General features: G+C 46.5%; 1 protein-coding gene across 2 annotated transcripts in view; it reads left to right on the forward strand.

Annotated features, from left to right (window-relative positions):
• plekhh1 (pleckstrin homology domain containing, family H (with MyTH4 domain) member 1) overlaps window positions 1–23,159 on the forward strand; it is a 64,804-nt gene that overhangs the window by 33,594 nt on the left and 8,051 nt on the right. The window contains exons 1-18 of one of the 2 annotated variants that reach the window (XM_040199535.2): window positions 4,305–4,635; window positions 8,762–8,939; window positions 14,537–14,599; window positions 15,253–15,402; window positions 15,501–15,584; window positions 15,808–15,889; window positions 16,162–16,335; window positions 16,876–17,609; window positions 18,124–18,202; window positions 19,202–19,293; window positions 19,400–19,547; window positions 19,956–20,092; window positions 20,227–20,337; window positions 20,605–20,691; window positions 21,001–21,159; window positions 22,197–22,277; window positions 22,488–22,667; window positions 22,753–22,864. In XM_040199535.2, the coding sequence (XP_040055469.2) occupies window positions 8,787–8,939; window positions 14,537–14,599; window positions 15,253–15,402; window positions 15,501–15,584; window positions 15,808–15,889; window positions 16,162–16,335; window positions 16,876–17,609; window positions 18,124–18,202; window positions 19,202–19,293; window positions 19,400–19,547; window positions 19,956–20,092; window positions 20,227–20,337; window positions 20,605–20,691; window positions 21,001–21,159; window positions 22,197–22,277; window positions 22,488–22,667; window positions 22,753–22,864 (2,626 nt within the window). In that variant the 5' untranslated portion in view covers window positions 4,305–4,635; window positions 8,762–8,786. Of the gene's footprint in view, window positions 1–4,304; window positions 4,636–8,761; window positions 8,940–14,536; window positions 14,600–15,252; window positions 15,403–15,500; window positions 15,585–15,807; window positions 15,890–16,161; window positions 16,336–16,875; window positions 17,610–18,123; window positions 18,203–19,201; window positions 19,294–19,399; window positions 19,548–19,955; window positions 20,093–20,226; window positions 20,338–20,604; window positions 20,692–21,000; window positions 21,160–22,196; window positions 22,278–22,487; window positions 22,668–22,752; window positions 22,865–23,159 lie in introns of those variants that run through there. The other variant, XM_040199533.2, reaches the window with a different exon arrangement.

The following is a 23,159-nucleotide window of genomic DNA, read 5'->3' on the forward strand; positions in this document are numbered from 1 at the left end:
TGTGGTCCCAGTGGTTTGTGGACTGGCTGCGATTTGAAAAACACAGGATCGCCTATACGTTACATGGCTGCGACACATGACCGCGGGATCACGCACACAGACGCGTACTGTTTGCACATTACAGACCCACTTATGTCTTTTACAGCGGCACACACACACATGTCTGCAGTCCCACGTGCAGCTTTATGAAACGAGTGTTATTGTGAAATGGCTGAAACAGTCATCACTCCCTGGACCTGTGATTTAAGGATCATCACCTGACCGCATTCACACAGTCTGCCTTCAGCGCCGCTTCACCACGCACGCGTCTTTTCTAATAGCGGGCCGATGGTGATGTGGACGGTATTCTTTAATGTCTATTCCACGTGAAGAGTGTTGAGTCACATAGTTTGCACAATAAGAGACCCAGTTTAGGTCAATACAGAACCAACACACCATACGTGTTTATATTTAACACCGATTGATTGGTTTGAGTGGTATTTTGACCTAGTATTCAACACCACAGGCCAAAGTTTCCTGTCAAGGCAAACAACTTGAAAACTATAAAATATTATGAGAGGGATTGCTGGTAAGAGCTCTCGCGTGCATGCGTGGTTACATTCGGCTTTGCAGCAATTTCCATAGAGCTATTTCTTCACAGCTGCAACTTTACTCACATGGCGTTGTTTTTAGCAGAGGGCAGCCATGGTCAAAAAAAATATCTATAAAAACCCACCGTACATCACCAGCTCTGCACGCGCACGACAGCAGACAAACACAATTTAAGTTGGTTGCTCCAATTCCCTTTCACAGTAAGTGGCCGAAAGGCGCGATGACCACCTGCAAGACTTGCTTTTGTCAACTTGAAGCCACACTGCAGCCCGTCAAGCGGACCACACACGGAGAGGGGGGAGCACGGCGTTGAAGAAGAAATACGGAGGATGAAAAGGCAAAGGGGAGAGGAGTTAACAGCCCTGTTATCACAGAGGGGGAAAAAAGAAATAGTGAGTGGTGTTTTTTCGCCATAAAAACTCATAATGCATGTTTGCTGTCGAACGCGTTATCCTCTCGCATCTCGTCTGCTCTCTCCTCTCTCAAAAAAGTTGCTGTTAAACTGAGTTTGGTTTATTTTCTTTTTATATGGATTTTCCATCATGCTCCACTCCCTCTGTGGTTCCAGCGCGGCTGGCCAAATGGCAGTAAAAGGCTCAAAGGACATCAGAGAGGGAGAAGGAGACCTATTTGCTGGCCTGACAAAGTCTCCAGTGGTTAAACAGGCAGTCAACATGTGAGGAAAAAGGGGGCGATGCTCTGCTGCTGCTGAGAGGAGAAAAAAGAACAGCAGTCGCAGAGAAAGCATCTAATCGGCGTCTAATGTTTGTGCAGAAGATGGGGCAATAAAACCACACTTGACCTCAACACAAAGTAAGGAAAATATGCACAATACAAGAAAGTAAACAAATTAAAAAACAAGAACATAACTCCATAAACCGCTTTTGTTCAAATAAAACCAATGCGTGCAAAGTCATCATAAAAACCTTCAACTGCTGCGTTTGCTAAAATGACGGCTTCATAATGCGAGTGAAATGAGTCTTTTGGGGGAATTTCCCTGCAGTCTCTTCTGTTTTGACGTGAATGAAAACTTGCAGCATTTATTTTGTAGTTTTATTTCAGTGCGCATCATCACACAACTCCGGAGATTAAACAGCTGGAAGAACACACACTAAAGTGCAAACACTTGACAGAACCGGTCTTATACTCCCTCTCTCTCCTGTCCGGCCTCCCCGGCCTACATGGCAGCCGTGCCCGAGAATAGGCACGTATGCCATGTAGGCCCGACCCCCGGTGGTTTTGACAGAGAGCGCTGAGGCACCGACCTATTGAGCAACAGCAACCTTCAGCCTCGCACGCTGTAACGGTGAAATCCCAGCTGTAAACTCACGCACAAGCAGATCTTTTGGAAAGAGCTTGGAAGCACCCTCCCTTGAACGGTACAGTTAATACATCACAAAATGTTGGCACAAAACAGAGCGGTTTATTTCTCAGCAGTCTTTCAGAGGAACCCATTAAGGGTCCATTTGGCGTCCGGCACCGAATCGGTGTTGTGAAAGTGCAAACAACGCGCTTAAAATTTCACTGAAAACACAATAATGAGATAAAGGCACAAAATAGTGTTACATTGGCTTTCAGGAACTAAGGAACACTTCATATATTTTCCCAGCAGGTTGTCTGTCTTTTCATTTTCTCAACGGTTCATCTCAACGACTTCACGCCTGGTGCTTGTATGTTCAGGGTCTTGGGATCTACAGGACATATTTAGCCCCCTTTTAACGGTTGCACCGCTGAACGGCATGCTGGGTCCAGCTCGCGCTCGGTATTTTACAAAACTCAAAAATGTCAGGTTACCTTCTGAACGTTCATGGAAATAGTCTGGTCCCAAATGGCTAACTAGGCGCATGGCGTTGCCGGGGGAGACAACTACGTCGCGGCCGGTTTAAGGACCCCTGAAGATAGAATCCCTCTGGTTCCCAAAACTTACACTTTTTGTTCTGCAATCATCTCTGCAAATTAACTCCACTTTTATGACTCTTTTTTAAAACGCTAACTTAAGCCGTCTACATCCTCGGTCACATTAGGGAGCAGTTTGTAGTAGCAGTTGACCACCTTTTTAATGACAAGTTAAAGCTTGGCTGCTGAGAGGAGCATTTGTTTGTCCTCTGTCTGCGTCTGTCTTTGTGCGAGCACATTTGAGAAGCGCTACTTGCAGCCGGTGGACGCAGCAGGGCGTGTCACACCGCTGCATGCTTGTTGCATTAACACGCAAAAAGAAAACATGCCATTGTTCCATTTCTGGCCGTGTTGTAAATAGATTTGAAATGTCCTGTTGTCCTGCCGAGATTTACTTTCTGATGCTGCAAAACTTGCAAAAGCATGAAATGCTCCAGGTGCAGATGTGCAAAGGCTGCGGACAGTAAACCGATCATCCCACCAGGGCCACACGTTCGCCTTTTTCAGGATCAGGCGCCATTTGTTTCTAAACTGGTTTAAAACAGCTGCACGTGAACTATTTCTGACATCTGGGGGAAGCGTTCAGTCAGAGAATAAAGGCCAGACCTCTAGAGACCAGCGAGGACTTCAGTTTGGTCGGTGCAGTCTCAAACCTTCCCAAATTATCCCCCCTCGCAATTATTTTACCACCCAGATGACGATTCGTTGCAGTTGCAAAGCTCCACGCTTTAAGTTTAACAACTTTTGATTCCAGTAAAGCGCAACCTGCAAGCCCAGCATGTAAACAAACAAACTGTAATTAGGCTACTTAAAACCCAAAAGTTGGGCCTCTCAACACCCCCGCATGGTGGTCTCCATATTTAATCCGAGGTAATACACAGATTGCTTCAAATTCGACTACTTATAAACCTCATCCACTCCAAAATGAGTTTTGCCAATTGTGGCTTCACTTTCATTGATTTCCTCTAATGGAGTAAAGTACTGTTGGATTTCTATGAAATGTTTTACAGACAAATTGTGTAAATCCTTCACATTACCGCATGAGGCTGTGACATTTTGTACGGACATTCATTCCATCATCAGGATTCAGGTCATTTCATCAGGTCAGAAACTCCACTGACGTTCCTGTCTCCTTTGTATCAAATAGCTAAAGTTACTAAACAAGGTACTAAAAATCAGTATGTTGTCAGTGTTAAGATGACAGCATACTGCCGTTGGTAACACACGCTAATATGAAAATATTGACCCAAGGTTGTATTTGTTGATATTAGTATAGTTGTTATTGTTGAACACAGACGGGAAACATACAGTAGTGAAGGTTCTCTCTGCTTCACATCAGCATAAACACTATAAACAGTATAAATACGAGCAGAACTGTTAACTCATTTAACCGTTTTTAAAATAAGTCAAAATACAACACTGTATTTTTACAGTTTTTTCAGATACATTTATTGTGGTTTTAGTGCAATAATAAATATTCTACGATGCAAAAGGCAAGAGACATAATATGAAATTCCTACGATAAAAACACAAAAGATAGAAGATAAAAAGGAAGGGCTGTACATTTTTGTGCCGGAATGTGCTAAATAGTTCACAGGAATGAAATAGTAGCCTCCGAGAATATTAAACACAAAGCCAACTGGGGTTATTTGGTTTAAAGCTACAAGCAACCCCCCCGTTTCCCCTCCTCACAAGACTGTGTTTACATCCTAAAAAGAAAAAGAAAAAGAAAAAAACCCGGGGGCAGCCTTAATGCAATATCCTGACAGGCCCCTGCACACGAGGGGGGGCCCGACTCCTGCAGAAACCCGATCCCGCATTGGGCCCTTTAAAGGAATATGGGATGAGTCTGTTGAATGGAGCTCAGGGCGAAGTCTGCGCTCCGCAGACACAGCGACGAACCAGCAGCTCAGCAGCAGCCGCGGGACCGAGACCCCCCCGGGGACACCGGGGACACCAGGACACCGGGACACCGGGACACCAGGACCGGGACTCAGCGCGCCGGGGAAATGAATGAGGAGTGAGCGCGCGGAGCGGAGAGGAAGTTATGAGCCGGATCGCGACGAATTACCGGGGAAGGTGTCCGCGAGCGGAGGAAGCCGACTGAAGGGGGAGGGCAGGGGGGGGGGGACACGGCGAAGTCACAAGGTAAAGTAGCCGCGAAGGACAAACGAATCAACCGCGCGCTTCTTCTGTGTCCCGCTGCTTCTCTCCGTCGTCACAGGACACATTCAGACGGGACCGCGGGAGGTTTGTTTGGGATGGAAAGAGCATTTTAAGAGAATTCTGGCGGACTTGCCTCTGTTCTTTCTGCTGACTGGCGGTTTTACGGCTGCTGCTGTCCGTCACACCTGTTCCCTGTGGCCTTTTTTGGACAAATTCGTCCTCTTGGAGCCTCTTTGGTGTTTCTCTAATGAGATGCATTCTATACTGTCTATACACATTGCTCGCATTTGCATTTCAGAGGACACTGTGTGTGTGTGTGTGTGTGTGTGTGTGTGTGTGTGTGTGTTTTGATGAACCACACGTGCAAGCTCTTCACATCTCGAGGTGCATTTGGAGAAATCCTCCTACTACACACACACACACACACACACACACATCTAAGACCTCCAGCACGCTGTCTCCAAACGTCTGGTTAGGGTTGTCTCTCCCTATAACTCATGCACACAAAGTGTTTCTCCATACCCTGCAGTGCTGCAGGAGAGTGTGTGTGTGTGTGTGTGTGTGTGTGTGTGCAGGACGGAGGAGTTGCAGAGGTAGACGTTTACACCTCAGCACAGAAGAATGTCAGGGCCTGTACTTAAGGCTGAGGCTGATAATGAGTGTGGTCAGTTTGCAGAGGCCTGTCATTAACCTGAGCTGGGAGAGCGCTGCAGGTTGGCTTGCCGGCAAAGGTGGGAGGAAATGTGATGTGGGGAGGGGCGGTATAGGGGACGAGGAGGGTGGGAAAGGTACTGCAGGAGGAGAGGGAAGGGGGGGGTGGAAGGTGAGAGGTGTGGGAGGAGGCGAGGCAGAGGAAGAGGAGGAGTGAGAATGGAGAGATGCAATGATACGTTGCAGCAGGATGGACTCAAGGTGTACTCTGAAGGCGTGCGTTGGCCTCTGCAGCGCTTTGGATGTCGGGCTTTGAGTAACCGTTGAGACGGACTTTTTAAATGTGAAGTGTTTCAAGACAATAAGAAAAAAGTTGGGCGAACTCTGTTATTTATCAACACTCCTTTTGCGCCAAATAACATCAACCTCTGCTTTCTGACTAAAGGGAATCAGAAATATGTAGCTGCATTGGAGACCCCCCCCCCCCCCCCTTCCAATTTATTCATAAGATTACATCTCAGCTGTAGCAAAATAGTGGGGGCAATAATTTATAGAGGCCTACTCGAGCGTACGGGAGTCGACAGGGGTCCTCTTTGTTAAACACACGGGGCCGCAGAGGAGAAGATAAAGCAATATTTAACGCCCTCATACTTGACTCCTCGTGCTCTCAGATCATTTGTCTTTGTCTGCTTTACTACACGCAGAGATCTGCCACGCTGACACCGATCTGCAGCCAGTGACCCAGATTTACACACATGCTCCTGTTTGCTAGGAGTTATTTGACGGTCTGGAGGTGAGGGAGGAGGAGGGGGGAGGAGGAGGGGGGGGAGGAGGAGGGAGGAGGGGAGGAGGAGGAGGGGGGGCTGAAAATGGAGAGGCCAAGTTGGACCTCGGCAGAGACAACAACAGCAAGGATTTGAAACGTCGGTTGGGGATGATATCACTGAACCACCTAATCACTTACATCACCGCAGCTGCATGCTCAGCAGTGTGTGTGTGTGTGTCTGTTTCTAATCTATTGCTGTGTGTATCTCCATCTGTGTCGGAGTTTTTTGGGTAAGCAAGCGCTGAAGACTTACGGCCGGCTCGGGGAGTGTGTGTGTGTGTGTGTGTGTGTGTTTGAATGCGCAGTGATTCAGAAGGTTGGAAGGCGACAGAAGGACTGATTTGAGATCTGCTCACGTGCGGCTTTCGTCCTCTGAGCAAAAGGTGCAATGTGCCGTCGCCGCTGCCAGACGCAAACGCCGCACACTCCCCCGTCAAGAGTTCTTAATAACCATCTTTTGATAGCTTCAACGTTTTTGAATAAAAACTGCCCTTCGCCAGCTGTCCAATCCCCCCCCCCCCCCTGCGTCTGAAGGAGTGCCGCAGTACAACTGCAGGCAGTCGATGGAAAGCGCTTGACTGCGATGGCGGCCGTAGCGCCTGGGATTGTTGCGGTGGCGTTTCCACTGAGTCGTCCCTCCCCGGTGTTTGCTCTGGCGGCGGCTGCGTGAAATTTCTCGCAGCTATATGGAAGTGAAGGAGCCTTTGGTGTCTGTTTGCAGCCAGGAGAGGAGTCAGCGACCTGGGCTTCCCATCATGCACTCTGGGTGGCCCGAGTGTTACCAAACAGCTTGTATTCGTGATCTTGGCTTTTGTTTTTTAGTAATTTTTTTTTTCTTCCTCCTCCCACCTGAATATTTCCCGCTTTGGCATAATATTCCAGACAAGAGGAGAGGCTGCAAAAGAGAATCAGTGGGACTTCTGTGTTTTCTATAAAGCGTCCCACCATTCAGGGTTACGCTCAGTTTATAAACAAGAAAGCGGTGTGAATGTCTGCGACACCAACCGCTACGTCGCCTCCAGAAAGGCCTCAGCCTCGACGTGGCTGTGATTTCGTACCCTTTCGATCCTCCTCAGTTGAAAGTCTAACTTTAAGCGCTGATTATTCCGTTGAGTTCGTTGCACAGGTTTAACAAGCCCCATTATGTTAAAAAAAGCAGGGAGTGCTGAAGGAACGGTGCCGGGTGGAATTAGCACGGGGTTGCAGAGAGCGTTTAACCGTTAAATGGCTTGTTTGCGCCCAGCTGTTAAAGGAGGGCCGGGACCGTCGGCCCCTGATTGGCCCAGCGGGGCCTTATTCTGGCGGCCTGATTTGTCCTCTTCCCCATGCCGGCGTACTTGACCTTCATATAGCGCCGGTCGGCCCGCGAGAGAGAGAGAGAGAGAGAGAGAGAGAGAGAGAGAGAGAGAGAGAGCGAGACGTTGGTAGATGAACCTTGACTGTCCAGCCCGGCTACAGCGGTCGGCTGGCAAAACCTCCACATGCAAGACTTCTGTAATTTGCTTTGCTGAGTCTGTATTTACGAGCTCCCTAATTGTAGGGAGCGCCGTGGTGCAGTTATAGTTGCTGGACTTTGAACGTCTGCGTTTCTTCTGTCGTTGTCTGGCTGCACTTTGAGTCCGTCTGTGTGAACGCTGCTTAACTTTTTAACTTCAAACTCTTTTTGAACTCACTTTCAACTTCATTTGTGAGTTATAACCCCAAAGCTGTATGTCATAGCTACTTTCACCTCAAGGTAACCGGACTTTTATTGGGTTCACGCAGTCGGGCCTTAACCTTCTTGTGAATGCGTATCGGCGCACTAGTCGATCTTCCTCAGGTAAAAAAATAACCTCAGCGCCCCAGTTTCTCGCATTCAGCACTCGGCCCATTCATCCTCACACATTCTTTCCTCCTTTCTTTGTCGGGGCGAGCTGACGGGCCCCCTCCTCTCTAGCCGTGATGGGACTGTCATGCAGAAAGACACTATTGTGCTGCGCAGGATCCCGTTTCACTCTTGCCTTGTAATTAAGAAGGGATTGCATGGCGAGGGAGTTGTGGGTGGGGAGAGACCGGGGGGGGGAGGGTTAGTAAGTAATTTGGCCAAAAAGCAGAGCGCTGACCTGCTTTTGTAACCGGCGGGCCTGGGAGCCGGCACGCATGAACCCAACTCCCCCACTGACACGGAGCCTCCCTGCTGGGGTTTTGTTCAGTGTGTGTGGGCAGCGACCGCTGACGAAAAGAGGAGAGAGAGAAAGAAAGAATCTGTGTTGGTTTCAGATGATTGTGTGTGTGTGTGTGTGTGTGTGTGTGTGTGTGTGTGTGTGTGTGCTTCCTCGTGGTTACGTGTCACGGAGCAGCACATGAAGTGAGAGGAAGCTTTCGTTAAACTCGTGTCACCGTGAAACCACCGTTGCTTCGCCCGCGTTTTCTCCCTGAATCACGCGGAAGTGCGGTGAACAGCGAGGTTTACAGAGGTTGAATCACTTCTCCGTCATGCTGTGAATCACAGCAGGAGCTGGACAGGAAATACTGTACCACGATTACTCTGTGCGAGCTGATGTGTCCTTTTTCCCACCTTTATAATCATAATCCCGAACAGAAAGTCATCTGGATTAGTTATAAGTAGGACTTGTGTTGTCTGTGTTGCAGTGCGAGTCTGGAGGCAGAGGCCGGCATGGCCGACGTGCTGGAGATCGGCGGCGGCGGCGGGTCCCGTGACGTCAGCGCGGCCGGCGTCGATTGGCAAAAGCGCTGCATCGCCCTGGAGACGCAGCTGCTGAAGTTCCGGCTCCAGGCCGGGAAAATCCGAGAGCTGCTGGCAGAGAAGGTAAGAGGGGAAATCCTGGTGGTCACTAGTAGAGCATGCAGAAGCTCCACGGGTCCACCGTCGTAAAATAGGTGTGTATCAGGTGGAGAGTCAAGCATTTTGTGTATTAAAACAGTATTTCCACCTACAAAATATGTACACCCAGTGCCTGCCAGGCGTAACTATTGTCTAGCAGACTAAAAGGACCACAGGGAATATGCACAAAATATTGGATACGTCTTCGATCTAAACTCGCAGACATCAATAAGATTTGCCTTAGAACTGAAACTCGGAGACCATGGTGCCTTTTTAAACGAGGGACGCCACAGTTCACACGTTGTCTCAATTGTCTAACGTTAGAAACCAAATCATTGATTCACTAGAAGTACCTGCAACTCAAACCCGACACAAATAATTTACCTCAAAACTTTTCAATTCTGAGTAAGAAGAGCAGCCAAGATGTGATTTTCCTTCCTCTCACGAGGGAGATGTGAAATGTGGTTTTCCAGTCAAAACGGCAAACAAAAGCTGGAGGCTGTAGCTGGAATCAAAGCGAGGGAATCTGTTTGAAACTCAGGAGCGGACGGATGACCGTACGTATGTTGGCCTTCAAGACGGATGGGATTACTCCGCTTATTTGGTAAACAGTTGCTACACTCATTCTGTGTCATCGGAGACTGGCTGCACTTTCAGCCAAGATGAATATTTAACATCTAACTCATCAGTTCTGGAGCTTCCGCTCCAGCTAAAGGGAAATGACCGCCGGACAAATGCTCCTATAGTTGCTGCCGCTGTGAAGCCTGGCGGCCGGACGGTTCTGAACGCCATCGGCTGTCATGAAGGTGAACGGTTCCCACGTGGTTTTGCTTTGCAGCTTTGCGGTTGGCAGTTCTTTTACGGACAAAAATGGCTCGAAGCTGCTTTTAGTTTTTCTGCATCATCTCTGACCGGTTCGCTCGGTCTGTCAACAGGATGTTTACAATTCAAACCTAAACCATGTGTCCGATAAGAGCGGGACGACTCCCTGCTGTGTCCTCGCTCACCTTCTGTCAGATCGCCACCGTTAATGACTTCGTCGAAGTTATTGTTGAGCTCTTTGAAGAAAATAAGAATATGGAATTTTTTTAAGGATGCGTCTCGTGATAAAATATATAACCGACAGAATCAGACTTCGGATCTGAAAAAAAACAACTCTGAAATCCTCGTATTTCTCTATATCCAGTCAAGCCGGAGTAACCGCTGTGGACGACGCTATTGATCGATTAGTTGTGAATGAATGCAAACAAAAGCAAAGTTAAATCTACTTATGGGGAATGAAGACTGTAGTTAATTTGGATCTGCCCATCGCAGATTCTGCATTTCTACGTAGAATCGGTCGCCAACTTTTGCTAACTGTAAAAATAACCAGTGCACGGAAAAGAAGCCGTAGCCTAGATATCCGCTGGCTGCACCAGAACCTCAGAAATACAACCCGCCGACCCCAGACGCTTCTGCATCGCCAGGCCGATATGCAACATGTCCACAGACCGGCTGCCTGATGATACTAGACCACCACATGTGTCTTAATCTGCAACAATAAGCCAAAAGACCAAATGATTCTGGGGCTTAGTGTGTGTCAGCATGTGATGATACAGTAGTTGGAATGATTGCATGAACGCATTTCTGGTTCTGGTCTTTTTTTCAGGATAGAAAATGATCAAATGATGCCAGTTTATCCCTTAACCACCACTAAAGACACAGTTACAGTGGTCGCCTTGGGTCTTATCAGGAATTCATACATGTACACTTGTGTAAATGCAGTGTTTGAAAGTATATCTTAGCTTTTTCGTCTCAGCTTTGAAGCCCAAAATGTAGTTAAAGCTGTCTAAACCAGGATTCATTCATATCCAGCATACACTGTATTTATTGGGAAACGTTCTCTTTGGGCATTTGGCTACAAAACAGGCTAATTAATCCCCACGGTTTCCTTTCCCTCCTTTCATAAACACTCATGCATACACACTGTCACACACACATAAACACACACGGCGCTGAGCGAGGTTTAAGTGGAGCCCCGTGCTGCTGACGGTGTTCTTTTTAAGGTGGTGGGGGGGGGGGGGTTGCTGAAGGACTACGATGGCGTCATGTTATTACTGTTTGGAAAGTCTGCTTTGCGCTCTTCATCTCCCCCTTTGCCAAGTTAGGAGTGTGTAACGGATTGACCCACTTTGCGATGGAAAGACAAGGAGAGAAAAAAGAAAATAGTGTAGGTGGGGGGCCTGTGACATGGCCTTCACCCCCCCCCCCCCCCCAAGGGCAAAGTGAGTGAGAGATGTGAGTACAAAGGGTCAAGTTCTCCATCTAAGAGTATTTAGTGTGGATTAGAAAACAAACAAACAACGTCTGTCAGCTGATGGACAAAAAAAGACAAAAGCGAACTGGGAAGGTTTCTGGGAGAGAATTTTCTACTACATGTATGTTTAGAGGAAATGTAAATGCAGACAAAGTCAAGAGCATGAGGAAATGCAAGAGGATATTAACAAAAACACTATGACAATATGTCTGTTTCCACCAATTGGAGACGCAATCAACCAGTCAGATAATCTAATACGGACACGGGAGAAAAATTTGCTCCAAAAGCTTCTCGTGTCTTGAAGAGAAAAGGCCTCCTGTCTGACTCCGTCGGCAGAAAGGTCACACAACAAATGGTTCATTTGTGTGTATAAAAATGTTTACATCAGCTTCTCTTAAATGGAAAAGCGACGATTTTTAGTTAGTTGGATTTCTTGTGAGGTTTTAGGATTTTTCTCTTGTGTTTTAGAGTTTATTTGTTAGCTTTCTCACTGATCCTCCCGTCATTTGTCGTCATATCTGATGAATGATTAACGTTGTTTGAATTGATAATCACTCAGTCATCATAATATCACCAAACTCTTTCTCTAGCTGTGTCTTCCTTCTTTCTTGCTTTATGTGCTCACCCTCCAAGCTGCTGAACAGGTTTTAGGATTTAACGATTGAGCTGTTTTCATTGCTGACCAGCTGTGCTCAACCGTTAATGATTAAATACTATTTCACCCTCAAACCACCTCCTCTGTTTAAAATAATGCCCTTTGTGGTCAGTGTTGTTAGCACACATTGGGATTCTGATCAAGTTAATGGGACAAAACAGACGGTAAAGCGAGAAAAGGGCAAATGAATTTAAATAGTCAAGCCTCCAGGATTACTTTCAGTCAACAGTTGTTTAGTTTGTGATGATCAGTTGTCGACAGCCAGCTCTCATCTCAGTATTATAATATTATATCAACTATATTTTAACTTTAGTAGAGGGTGAGGCTGGTGATATTCTACATTTTCGTTCCAGTCGTAAATCCCGTAGAAAGACCAAATCGACGCATTAACGTCTTACTGAAAATTCTTTAAAAATGAGTTGTAAAAGGCACAATAATTAAGTAATTAATGCAATACATACAAATTAAAAGGAAACCCAATAAAAGCATGGGACTTGTGGACTACTACTTGATGAAACGCGAGTCCCTCCTGGTCCGTTTTCAGCCCTCTCAGCAGCAGCGGCTGACAGATGCTGGATTGCAGACATATTTGTCTCACGCCTGCCCAACAGTTGGACTCCGCTGTAAACAGATACACAGTCTCGCACTTAGTTACTAAAGATATGTTAGCAAGCAAGCAAAGAAGCCTAAACGGCTTAAAATAGCTATTAGGCTCAATGTAGCAATAGTAATGGATGAAACATAATTAAAAAAGTGTCAATGGAAGGAAAGCCATTTTCAATTGATGGTTCAAAAGAATGTTAACAAATACATTTCATATAGTTAGCTCGTAATAGTTAGCCAACAGTAATAGAATAATTAAAACAAAGTGATTGGAAGAGTTGCAAATAATGGACTTGAAATGTCAAAGGCTGTTGGTTGAGTGGTTGGCCAAAGTGGTGGATAAACACTTAGGATAGCTCAAGGATTATCTGGATAAATAACTAAATGTATACTTAATAATAAAAAGTCTCTGCTACTAGAAGTACAAATGTAAATTTGAAGATACGGTTAGAATGTATTATCCTGGTTACGTTCTAAATGTCGGTGCTAACCTTTTACCGACTGTTTTTGACGGAATCTCATCTCTTGGCAACAGCTTTACTGCCTGCACAGTTCATTTTCCGGTGTTCGGCAATAGTGTTGAAGTGCAGAGTTGGAATCACGCTGCAAAAAGTTGATTCAACTGTTACAGAGTCAATTGTACAAAAGAGCTGTGGTCATTATCCAGTGTCAAGGATGAGGCGACATAGAGAGTATTTAACAGTGAATTAACTCCTTGGTAGGTTTGATAAGTGATAAGTGACTTGATGTTGGGTTTAACTCTATGTACAGTCTATTTAACACTTATTCCAAGTTAAATTGTTAACACTTGAGTTGAGTGTTGATTTAACACTGACAAGATTGGGACAATATAAACACCAGCTTAGAGTTCAAATTGAGTCAATTTAACTCTCTGAAATTTGCTGTGTGTAAACATCCTGTCGGACACTAAAACAGGATATAAAGTAGAAAGAGAAGAAATTCTCCCCGTACCAATTGAACCCCTGTGTACTGCTAAAGATGTTATTCTGTGTACTACCTCCCTCCTGACCTCTCTTTTCTACATTGGGACTTCTTACTTTCTACTCACCTGAAGTGTTTGCCTTCATCTCCCATCTATTGTTTTTGAATGGAGGTCAAAGTGCTGTTTGCTCCGTGGCTGAAGCTCGATCGGGCCTTTGACTCACAACGAAGGCTTTTGACCTTGAGGTGAGGAGTCGCCCAACCACCAACCATCCACATGCGCTCGGGCTTCAGCGACCGTTGATCTGGCCGCGCCCAAACGTTCAAACGCTGCGAGTGGTGGATTCTGGGAATGGGGGGGGGGGCTTATTGCAGAGGCGACGAGAACCGAGGAAGAAAGACGGATAAGAAACAAAAGGGAGGGGAAACAAAGATGACGGGAGGAATTTGAATTCATCTCTCAAGCAGAGTGAATCCATTAGTTTGTTTGTTCTCCTTTCACCTGGGTCACTGACCTCAGAAAAGTCCTGGGAGACCTGTGTGTGTGTGTGTGTGTGTGTGTGTGTGTGTGTGTTGCTCAGAGAAAGGGGGCACTTGGAGTGTGTGCATACTTGCAGGACCGACGTTGTTTGCCTTTGAAAAGCATGAGCATGCATGCTTGCACAAGGGGTGACGCAAGCTTGTGCACACATGCACAGTAGAATTCTTCTGTTGCGCTGTTGTTTGACCAGCGGTAAGAAGATGTTCAGCCTCCGATCATCTTTCCTCCTCGCAGAATACACACTGTCATCTTTCTCTCTCAGACGACTTTCATTTTGACGGCAAGGGTTTGATAATCAGGAATGAGCTCCTTGTTAAAGCCTCCCATTATATCCATTTTTCCACAACGAGGACCAAATGTGTCTGCGTGTGCGTTTGTGAGTTTGTGTAGTCGTCTGCCTTGGTGATCTAATGGGGCTTTTCGTGGCAGATTGTTTGATGTGTCTCGCTGTTGTTCTGCTCTGTGGGGACTTTTCTGACCTTATTTACTCCCAAAGACTAGTTTATGTTTGACGTTTTGATGAAAGTCTTTTGTCTGTATTGTAGATGCAGGAGCTGGAGCAGCGGGTGACCGAGGCCGACCAGCGGGCGGAGAGTGCGGAGAAACAGGTTTTACAGCTTGTGAAATATTAAAGGATGATTCCACAACATCACCGGCTAAAGATCAACATGGGCAAGAGACGCATCAGTGCTCGGCACTGACTGTTGCCACTGGCAACCATTTTCAGAAATTGGCAACCTTTTTATTCTGTCCTTTTCATCAACAAATTTGAACATATACATAAATTGCCACAGCAAGATTTCAAGATGCCCCGTACGTTTAAATATTTTCAATCAAGTGACTTATCAAAGTATTTAAAGAAAAACTCGCTGGGACGGGCTTGGATCCGGGGTTGAAGGCTCTGGAGGAAAACCAGCAAATGTGTTTTTTGTAAAGCGTAAACTTTCCGACTCGCCGTTGGATGACGTGAGACGATTTTTTGAATTCTTAACCAGTAAGAAGGCGTTGACCTTTGATGGTTCTTCACCGAAGGATAGGAAACTTCCAACATCGCACATCCCTCATTACTGCTCTTCCAGGTGTTTTCTGTTGGTGGTAATTTAATGGCGGCCTTTCCTTAAAACAAGAAAATACCTGAGGGCTTAGACAGATTTCTCATGTCAGCGTTGGCAAGAGTGTTTCCTTCTGCTGCCCATCTAAACAAAACGGGCCGTGCAAATTCAAGCTTTCTCTTCTCACTCGGCTAATTGTGCATTTTTAGATCCACGTCATGGAAGAAAAGCTGAAGTCTGCAAACATACAAACCAGCGAAACGGAGAGCTCGTCCTACAGAAGGTATCAAGACTTGACCAATCGGGTTCAAGAAAAAGATGCTGTGATACAGAGATTAGAGGTGCAGCTGGAAAAACAGGTATATGGACAGAGAACATCAGATAAAAGACCAGAAAAGTCCATTTATGTTCATAAAGTGTTGGTTGAAATAATCCCCCCCCTCTTCCCTGACTACAGATCTTCGTCAGAGCCCAGGAGGCAAAAATTATTGAGGAGAAGGCAGCCAAGATTAAAGACTGGGTCACTTTTAAGCTTAAAGAGGTAAACTCACACTCCCTCTGCTGAGAGACGTCTCCCGTGGCAACAAGGGATAATTGTGAATAATTGTGTCTTGCCTACAGGCGTTCATCATTTTAAAATTCTTATTTATTAAATGTATCACTGTAATTCAAATGAACACACAATATCAGGTACTCAAACATTATTTGTTTTACAGTTGTACCGTCGTGATTTAAGATGTATGCATGCATGTGGTTTGCTGCAGATGGAGCAGGAAAACCAGCTGCTGAAAATGGCCAACTTGAAGCAGACAGAACAGATAATGTTGCTGCAGGACAAACTACAAGGTGAAAAACAACAGAAAGCTCTCATGTCTTTAATGTATTTTTGGTGCGGATTGTTTTATCCCCAAAAACCAAAAGTTGTAACAGTTAATAAATAATAGTCATATGTAATGATTGTATTTACATCAAATTATGCAATGCTATATTTGGGCATTGCACTCTAATATTTCAATAATATCATCCGTATTTTGTCAGCAGTCAAAGGTTATGTAGACAAGTAGGGAAGGAATGCATCCGCTAGAAAATACTCTCAGAGCTGAATTACGTCTTTCCAGCTCTCTTAGAGAAACCTGCATCCTGTGGATCTCCTGCCGCCTCCCCAATGATGGACACACACCAGGTGCCCAGCAGTCCGCTGTTTCCTCCCAGCTGCCCCGGCACTCCACCTGCCCAAGACGACGGCTGGAGGCAGGCGGGGCCAAGAGGGGCCGCTTGTAATAGCAAGACAGGTGAGCTTGATTTGTGTTCTCTTTGAATGGGAGGCAGGAAGCCTTTTGGAGCCAAGAGCTTGTTCTTTGACTCAAGTCTGGCTGATGACTGCGGCGGATCCGGCAATGTTGGACGCATTGCCAGCCTCGCCAGCATTCAGCATGATTTCCAACACTATTGGGATGGTGGGATTTGTAGATTCTGCTAATTATTTGAGTGTCAGTCATGTGGAAACATCTGGGGGGGAAATGCAGCTATTTGCTTAAATGTACTGCAATGCAATTAATTGTTTTCAAAGTAACAACATTAAATAGTATATTAACACCTTTTGTTTTTTCAATCCTTGTTTAATGTTTACTCTCCAAAATAACTTCATTCATCATTATACCTGCATTAAATAATGCTCTAGCAAGAAAACATCTATTTCATTTATAGTTAGTAAATGGTCATTTTGGTGACCTGCCCACTGTAAGTTAAGTGTCATCTTTAAATTATTATGAATTATTAAGATACTGTTTTTTTTTTTTGGTGTCCTCATATTGAACTATTTGTCTCCCCAGATGTGAAGAGGGCTACTGAACAGTCCAGTAAGGGGATTTCTCTCGGAGACCTTAGAGCCCATGATGTCCTCTCTCAGGGTCGGAGCAGGGAGGGACCCGGCTGCCCAGTTCCCACAAGCGGACCAGAGCTCCCAGTGGGTCCAGCGACGCTGGCAGGTTGCTCTGACAACTCCTCCGATGAGCTCAGCAGCAAGTTCCGCTCCCAGTGCCTCCACTCGTCCTCCTCCTCTTCCTCCTCCTCCTCTGCCTACGAGATGGCCCAAGGGCCGAGCTCCCTGGAGCCGTCCCTCAGGATAACACCCAAAAGCCCGCTCCTGTCGCGCTCCCCCTCCACTAACAACCCTTTCCCCAACGCTCCAGTTCACCAGTCGGGCACCAGCACGACGCTCCCCAAAATCCGGACTCCGCTCACCCCCAGAGACAGCATCCAGCTGGTGAAGAAGCACTGCAGCCAGCCGCAGCCCAGCCTGGACCGGCTGCACCACCTCAACGTCAACATCGACATGGTGCCCCCGTCCTCCGCTTGCTCCACGCTCAAGAGCACGGGCGCGGCCAGCTCGCCCTTCTCGCAGGTCGTGGAGGAAACCGACATTGACGACGGGCTTCCCGACAGCATGGACGGCGTGGTGGAGGGGTCGGGGTCAGAGGAGCCGCGACGCAACGGCGTCTCCTTTGTGGGACTCCCGGAGGAGCTGGAGCCACCAACGCCCCCGTTACACCGCTTCCCCTCATGGGTATGAGAGGCCTCCCCCCCCGTTAGCTGGGATCAGTATTCACTCGCTTTATCCGGTTTGTTGAATCTGCACGCAAACAAACTCAAGTGTAAAAATCAGTCGGCCATTTTATGGTGAGCTACTTGTGTGACGTGAAGTTATTGTTCCAACAACAAGAAATAGTTCCTCCCACTGTTAACAGAAAGCTTATTCGTTTTACTCTTGTACAAATCAAACAAACAAGACATAAAGCAGTTAATTAGTGAGCTTTAGAGGTGTTCTCTCTAGACAGAGGGAAGCCTGCTGAGTCCCTGTATTTTGTCTTTGTGCTAAGCTAAGCTAACCAGCCGGGCTTTGTTGATCCTCTTTTGTAACGTTACGCCAATTTGGGATTTTTCTCAAAATGTCAAACTATTCTTTTAATGATGTCAACAAAGATGTCTACGCCAGCATCTTTCTAAAGGTGCGTGTGTGTGTAATGAATCTTTGAGTGAATTCGTGAAGAGGAATATTCCTTGTTTTGTTCTCCCTGCAGGAGAGTCGGATCTACGCTGTGGCAAAGTCAGGAATGAGAGTATCAGAGGCCGGTCCCGCGGCCAGGGGCCCCGGACGAGGTGAGCCCGCCGCCCAAACTACTTTCCTTCTATCGCGTCCATTTCTATTCACTGTGACGCAGAGGGCATTGCACTCTAACCCCGCGTGTGCGGCACTCGTCTGTCCGCGGGCGCCTGACTGGTGTAGGAGGCGGGTCGTCACTGTGAGGTCACGTGTCACTCAGGTGATGCTAAAGCTGCCGCCGAGGATTGCGGGTGATTTAGAATCTGTCATTGCTGCCTTTGATGACACTTCCTCCGGCCCGAGGGCTCCACACACACACACACACCTGTGCAGGTGTGGGCTCTCCTATCCTGTTCGTTTTTTGTTTTTTTTTAACAGTGGTGAGATTTAGAGGGGTTTCTTTTTAATCCGCTACGATGAAAGGACGGACGGGGTCTGGGCGTAATTACTGCTTTGCTCTCCGTCCCGACGCCGTCCATTTTGTCGGGCTGCAGGCCGCTGGGTTCGACTCTCTGACTATTGCATTTCTTGACGTCCAGGGAGAGGAAGCCGACTGCCAAGCGGCTGTTGTGGTGGAGGTCATAGCTTACTCAGCTACTCGGCTTTCGCTCATGATTTGCTCCTTAAGGTGCATCTGTTGTTGGCGCATTTAGATTTCAGGCAGATTGGATATCACGGTGCTTGAGAAGCATATGGTCTTGCTTCAAATTACATAGGAAAGATTATGTATCATGTAATGTTTATATTTGAAGGCAGATCTAGTAGTGGGTGTTTCCAGCTTACTTTGCCAAATTTAAAACGGGAGAATATCACAAATAAAAGAAACCACAGTATTCCATTCTCAAATAAGCAAACTAAGCAGTGAAATGCACCACGTTCATTGCGGCTAATGTTAGTTAAATTATATTTCTGTGTGACTTACATTGCAAAGGCTCTTGAGTCAGTTTTATCTTTTTTTTGTCATTTATGGAAGCTATTAGTAATATAAATAATATAAATGTTACCACCGGCCCTCTATACACACGTAGATAAACTCTAATCCATGTTTGTTGCAGGGTCAAACTTTCCACAATACCCAGCGGCAGGTCCGTTCCCCCAGCTGATCTACAGGAATATCAATGTACCGGTCTATACCACACTCAAAGGGGTGAGTCAAATCGTACTTCTCTTCTGTACTTCTGCATCTACATCACCTGAACTGTCATCATGTTTCTTGTTTTTTTTTCCATTCAATCGAATGTGTGTTTTATTAGAAAGCCACTCAGATCAGCAGCGTGCCTCTGCTTGATGACGACTCCGGGTCCGAGGACGACAGCAGCTCTCTGGCCAGTTTGCGGACCTCCGTCCTGTTGCCGGACAAGAAGGGCAGCGTCCCTGGGAGCCCGCGGGCCGTCAAGAGAGGTGAGGATTACACGTAATAGTGCGCACGGGACAGTGAAACCCACGCACTTCTGACACGGCATAAACTCAGGACAGGCTTTCTGGAAATCATGATGACACTTTGGATCCAGTGTTTTTACCAGCCTAAAGTTAGCACCATGTGTTGTAATACTGAGGTTTGTCAATGTAAGAACAAAAACCATCGTGTATCATTCATACTGGGAGAAGTAAAGTGTGAGTAGGCGGCGCGCCAGAACCACGCGCACCTGCAAAAGCTGCATTACAAGTGCAGAAAGTACCGCGGATGCATAAGAAATCATTAACTAAAGTGGGAGAAAGGAATGCGGCTTCAGCATTGAACAGCGCAGCGCACTGATGAGAGTCTGGGTTCCCCGTGTCAGAGCCGTCGGTCTCATCTCTTCTTCCCAGGTGTGTCCATGTCATCCATCAGCTCAGAGAGCGATTACGCCATTCCTCCTGACGCCTACTCCCTGGACAGCGACTACTCCGAACCAGAACATAAAGTCCAGCGAACCTCCTCCTATTCCTGCGAGAGCAGCGGGCCGGTGAGTGGAGTCCTGTCCCGGTGTCATTCTACCAAAACACCAGCCAACTGACAAGATTGTATGATGAGGAAATCAGTAGACAAAGCCTGTTCTTTGTGTTTCTAAATGACTCCCGGGCTGTTTGTTTCGTTTAGGAGATGCTGGAGAAGTCGGGGTACCTGCTGAAGATGGGCAGTCAGGTGAAAGCCTGGAAGCGCCGCTGGTTTATCCTGAGGAATGGAGAGATCCTCTACTACAAATCTCCCGTGAGTGTGAGCCCGCCTGCCCGCTTCCTTCTAAGGTTTTGCTCTCTGCACAGAAAACATTGCCCGAATATTTCCAAAGTTTGTGTGTTTCCGCGCAAGAGGAGCTTCAGCCGACAGCACGAGCACCATCTTGCAGCTCATCCACAGCGATGTTGGTTGTTTAGTTTTTAAAAATCCACGTCACCGCGACAAAACCATGTGATGGCAATTATGACAATCATTTTTGACAAAAAAGAAGATTCTTGTGTTGTTGTTTTTTTTCCCCAGAGTGACGTGATCAGGAAACCTCAGGGTCAGATTCAGCTGAACTCCTCCTGCCGCATAGTCCGTGGAGAGGGAGCACAGACCTTTCAAGTGAGTGGAAAACATGCTTCATATTAAGGATTCAAAGAGCGAATCCCTTGTACTGCACAATATAATTTATTTCTACTATTCTACTATTATTTATTACTCCTTTATACCAGCTACTGCACCACCGTAATGCTCTAGCATTACTTCTGCATACCAGAGAAGCAGCTTAGAATGACGTCAGGTATAGCATTGGCCTGGAATGTTTTCCTGGCTCTTTGGCGGCTGATTCTCATCCCCTCTGACACAATGATGCTATCTCCGTCGAGCCCGGCTTAGCATTTTTCCCGTATTTCTCCCGTTTCGTCTAATCAGCTGATTACCGAGAAGAAGACGTTCTATCTGACCGCCGACTCGCCCAACATCCTGGAGGAGTGGATCCGGGTTCTGCAAAACATACTGAAAGTCCAGGCCAGCAGCCCGGTTACCGTGGAGACCACCGCCAAGCCCACCGTGAGGGGTTGGCTTACCAAGGTCAGGAAACAGAAGTAGAAGAAAAAAAAGTGCTCAATCAGTAAAATAACCTAAAATATATGAATTACCCGACTGCAGGAGTATGATGCTCAATGCTTTCTTAGGCCATTTGTTGCTGTTAGCAAACCAAAAACAGAAGTGACAATAGACATTTTCTTGAAGTAGATCACTTAAATTATTCATGGATTATTAATATTGTCTTTTTTCTGCCCACCGAACTAATAACGTCTCCGTGACATCTGGAGTCTCACACACAGCGTTACCATGTTTACTGAAACGATGCAATTCTGTAGCTTTTGAACGTGTGCTTTCCCTACTACAGTCAGGGGAAGCAGTTAGATGCAAGAGGTTTAGATCAGACTTCCCCCCCTGAAGAGGATGTCACACATTTTCAGGCAAAACTTCCTCTTTGAGACCGATAGCAACCTGAAGCAGATCCTTGGAAACCTCCTTCACGTTGGGACACGACTGTGGGGCCGAGCTGCTGGAATGCTTGAGAGCTCCTTCCCCTTCAGACCCTCTAATTCCCCCCTTTCCTTCGCCAAGGCCTGTCGTCTGGTGCTAGAGTTAAAAAAAAAAAAAACCCCACTTCAGACAGGTGTGTGTGTGATGGGTCTGTGACAGATGAGTGACAGCCCGTGCTCTCTCACCAAACGCCAGATCCCTTCCTGAGCGTCGTCTTTGATCTGCTGGTTATGTCGTGATCTCAGTCCAGACGGGGACTCTTAACCCCCGTGACCCCTCTTTGAAGGATGCACAGCTGGTTTGTGTTGACGATATTCTTCAGCGAAGTTCGCTCCATTCACCTTCCATTCAAATCCATCTGAAAGTAATGTGTGATTATCAGCAGCAGCAGGATGGACTGTTAACAGTTGACAAAGTTTAGTTAGATGAAAGATTCAGGGAATCAGTCAAGCCTTTGAAAGCCAAAGAACACAAGTTATAGTCTTGTATTTACTATTTTCTAAGAAATACTTTCTAAGAAAAGTCTTGGAATTTGCCCTGATACTTACTATGCTGTTGTCTTGTGGTTTCAGGTCAAACATGGACACTCTAAGCTGGTGTGGTGTTCCCTTGTTGGAAAAGTGTTCTCCTACTATCGTAATCAGGAAGACAAGGTTACCGAGACTTCACCTAACATTCCCACTCATGCCTGTAACGTTTCACAAAGAGAGGAGAGGCGCTCACAGATGTTGTTTAGGCCAGAAAACGCCTGTGCAATTATGTAAATTGTGTAGTTTCTCTGTCATTGAACACTCTCATTGCTCGTACTGATATCCCCATCTGTTTGTGGCTACTTGTTTGCTGATTTACATCCTTTCTCTCAGTTGCCTCTGGGTCAGCTGAAGATGCGCGAGGCCTCGGTGAAGGAAGTGGACCGTTCCTGCGATTCAGACGAGGACTACGAGGCAGGCAGCCGAGGTTTCCTCTCCTCCCACTGCACCCTGGTGGTCCAACCAAGAGACCAGAGTCCCACCTACATGCTCATTGGCACCAAGCAGGAGAAGGTAATGTGGCAAATGAACGTAGCCAGCGCTTTATTCGTCTCTCCGTAGATTCTGGGTTCATGTGTCTGTGTTTTCTCCCACACAGGACACGTGGCTGTATCACTTGACTGTGGCAGCGGGCAGCTGTGCGACCTTCAGAGTGGGCACAGAGTGCGAGCAGCTCATCGGTAAACTCCTGGATGCAGAGGGAGACCCAGGTTAGGAAACCTCTGCTAAAGAGGTGTCGTCAGTTACTCCATTATGATTAGTGGTAATTAGAAAATGGACGCAATGTGTTTGACTCTAAATGTACTTTGAGCTAAACTGCCCTCGGTGTTGAGCATCACAAAGGGGAAAAAAAAGCTTTTTCAATTGTATATCACACTTTGCAATCTTATGTTAAGTTAAGTAATTAGTTACATATCAAAGTTGCCTATTTTGTCAAATATTCAGCCCGATACAATAAAGCAGCACTGTATCCGATTGCTGTTTTAAACCTTCCCTGAACTGCCT

Source organism: Gasterosteus aculeatus, chromosome 15 (genome assembly GCF_964276395.1).
Source record: "Gasterosteus aculeatus chromosome 15, fGasAcu3.hap1.1, whole genome shotgun sequence".
Lineage (NCBI taxonomy): Eukaryota > Metazoa > Chordata > Actinopteri > Perciformes > Gasterosteidae > Gasterosteus > Gasterosteus aculeatus.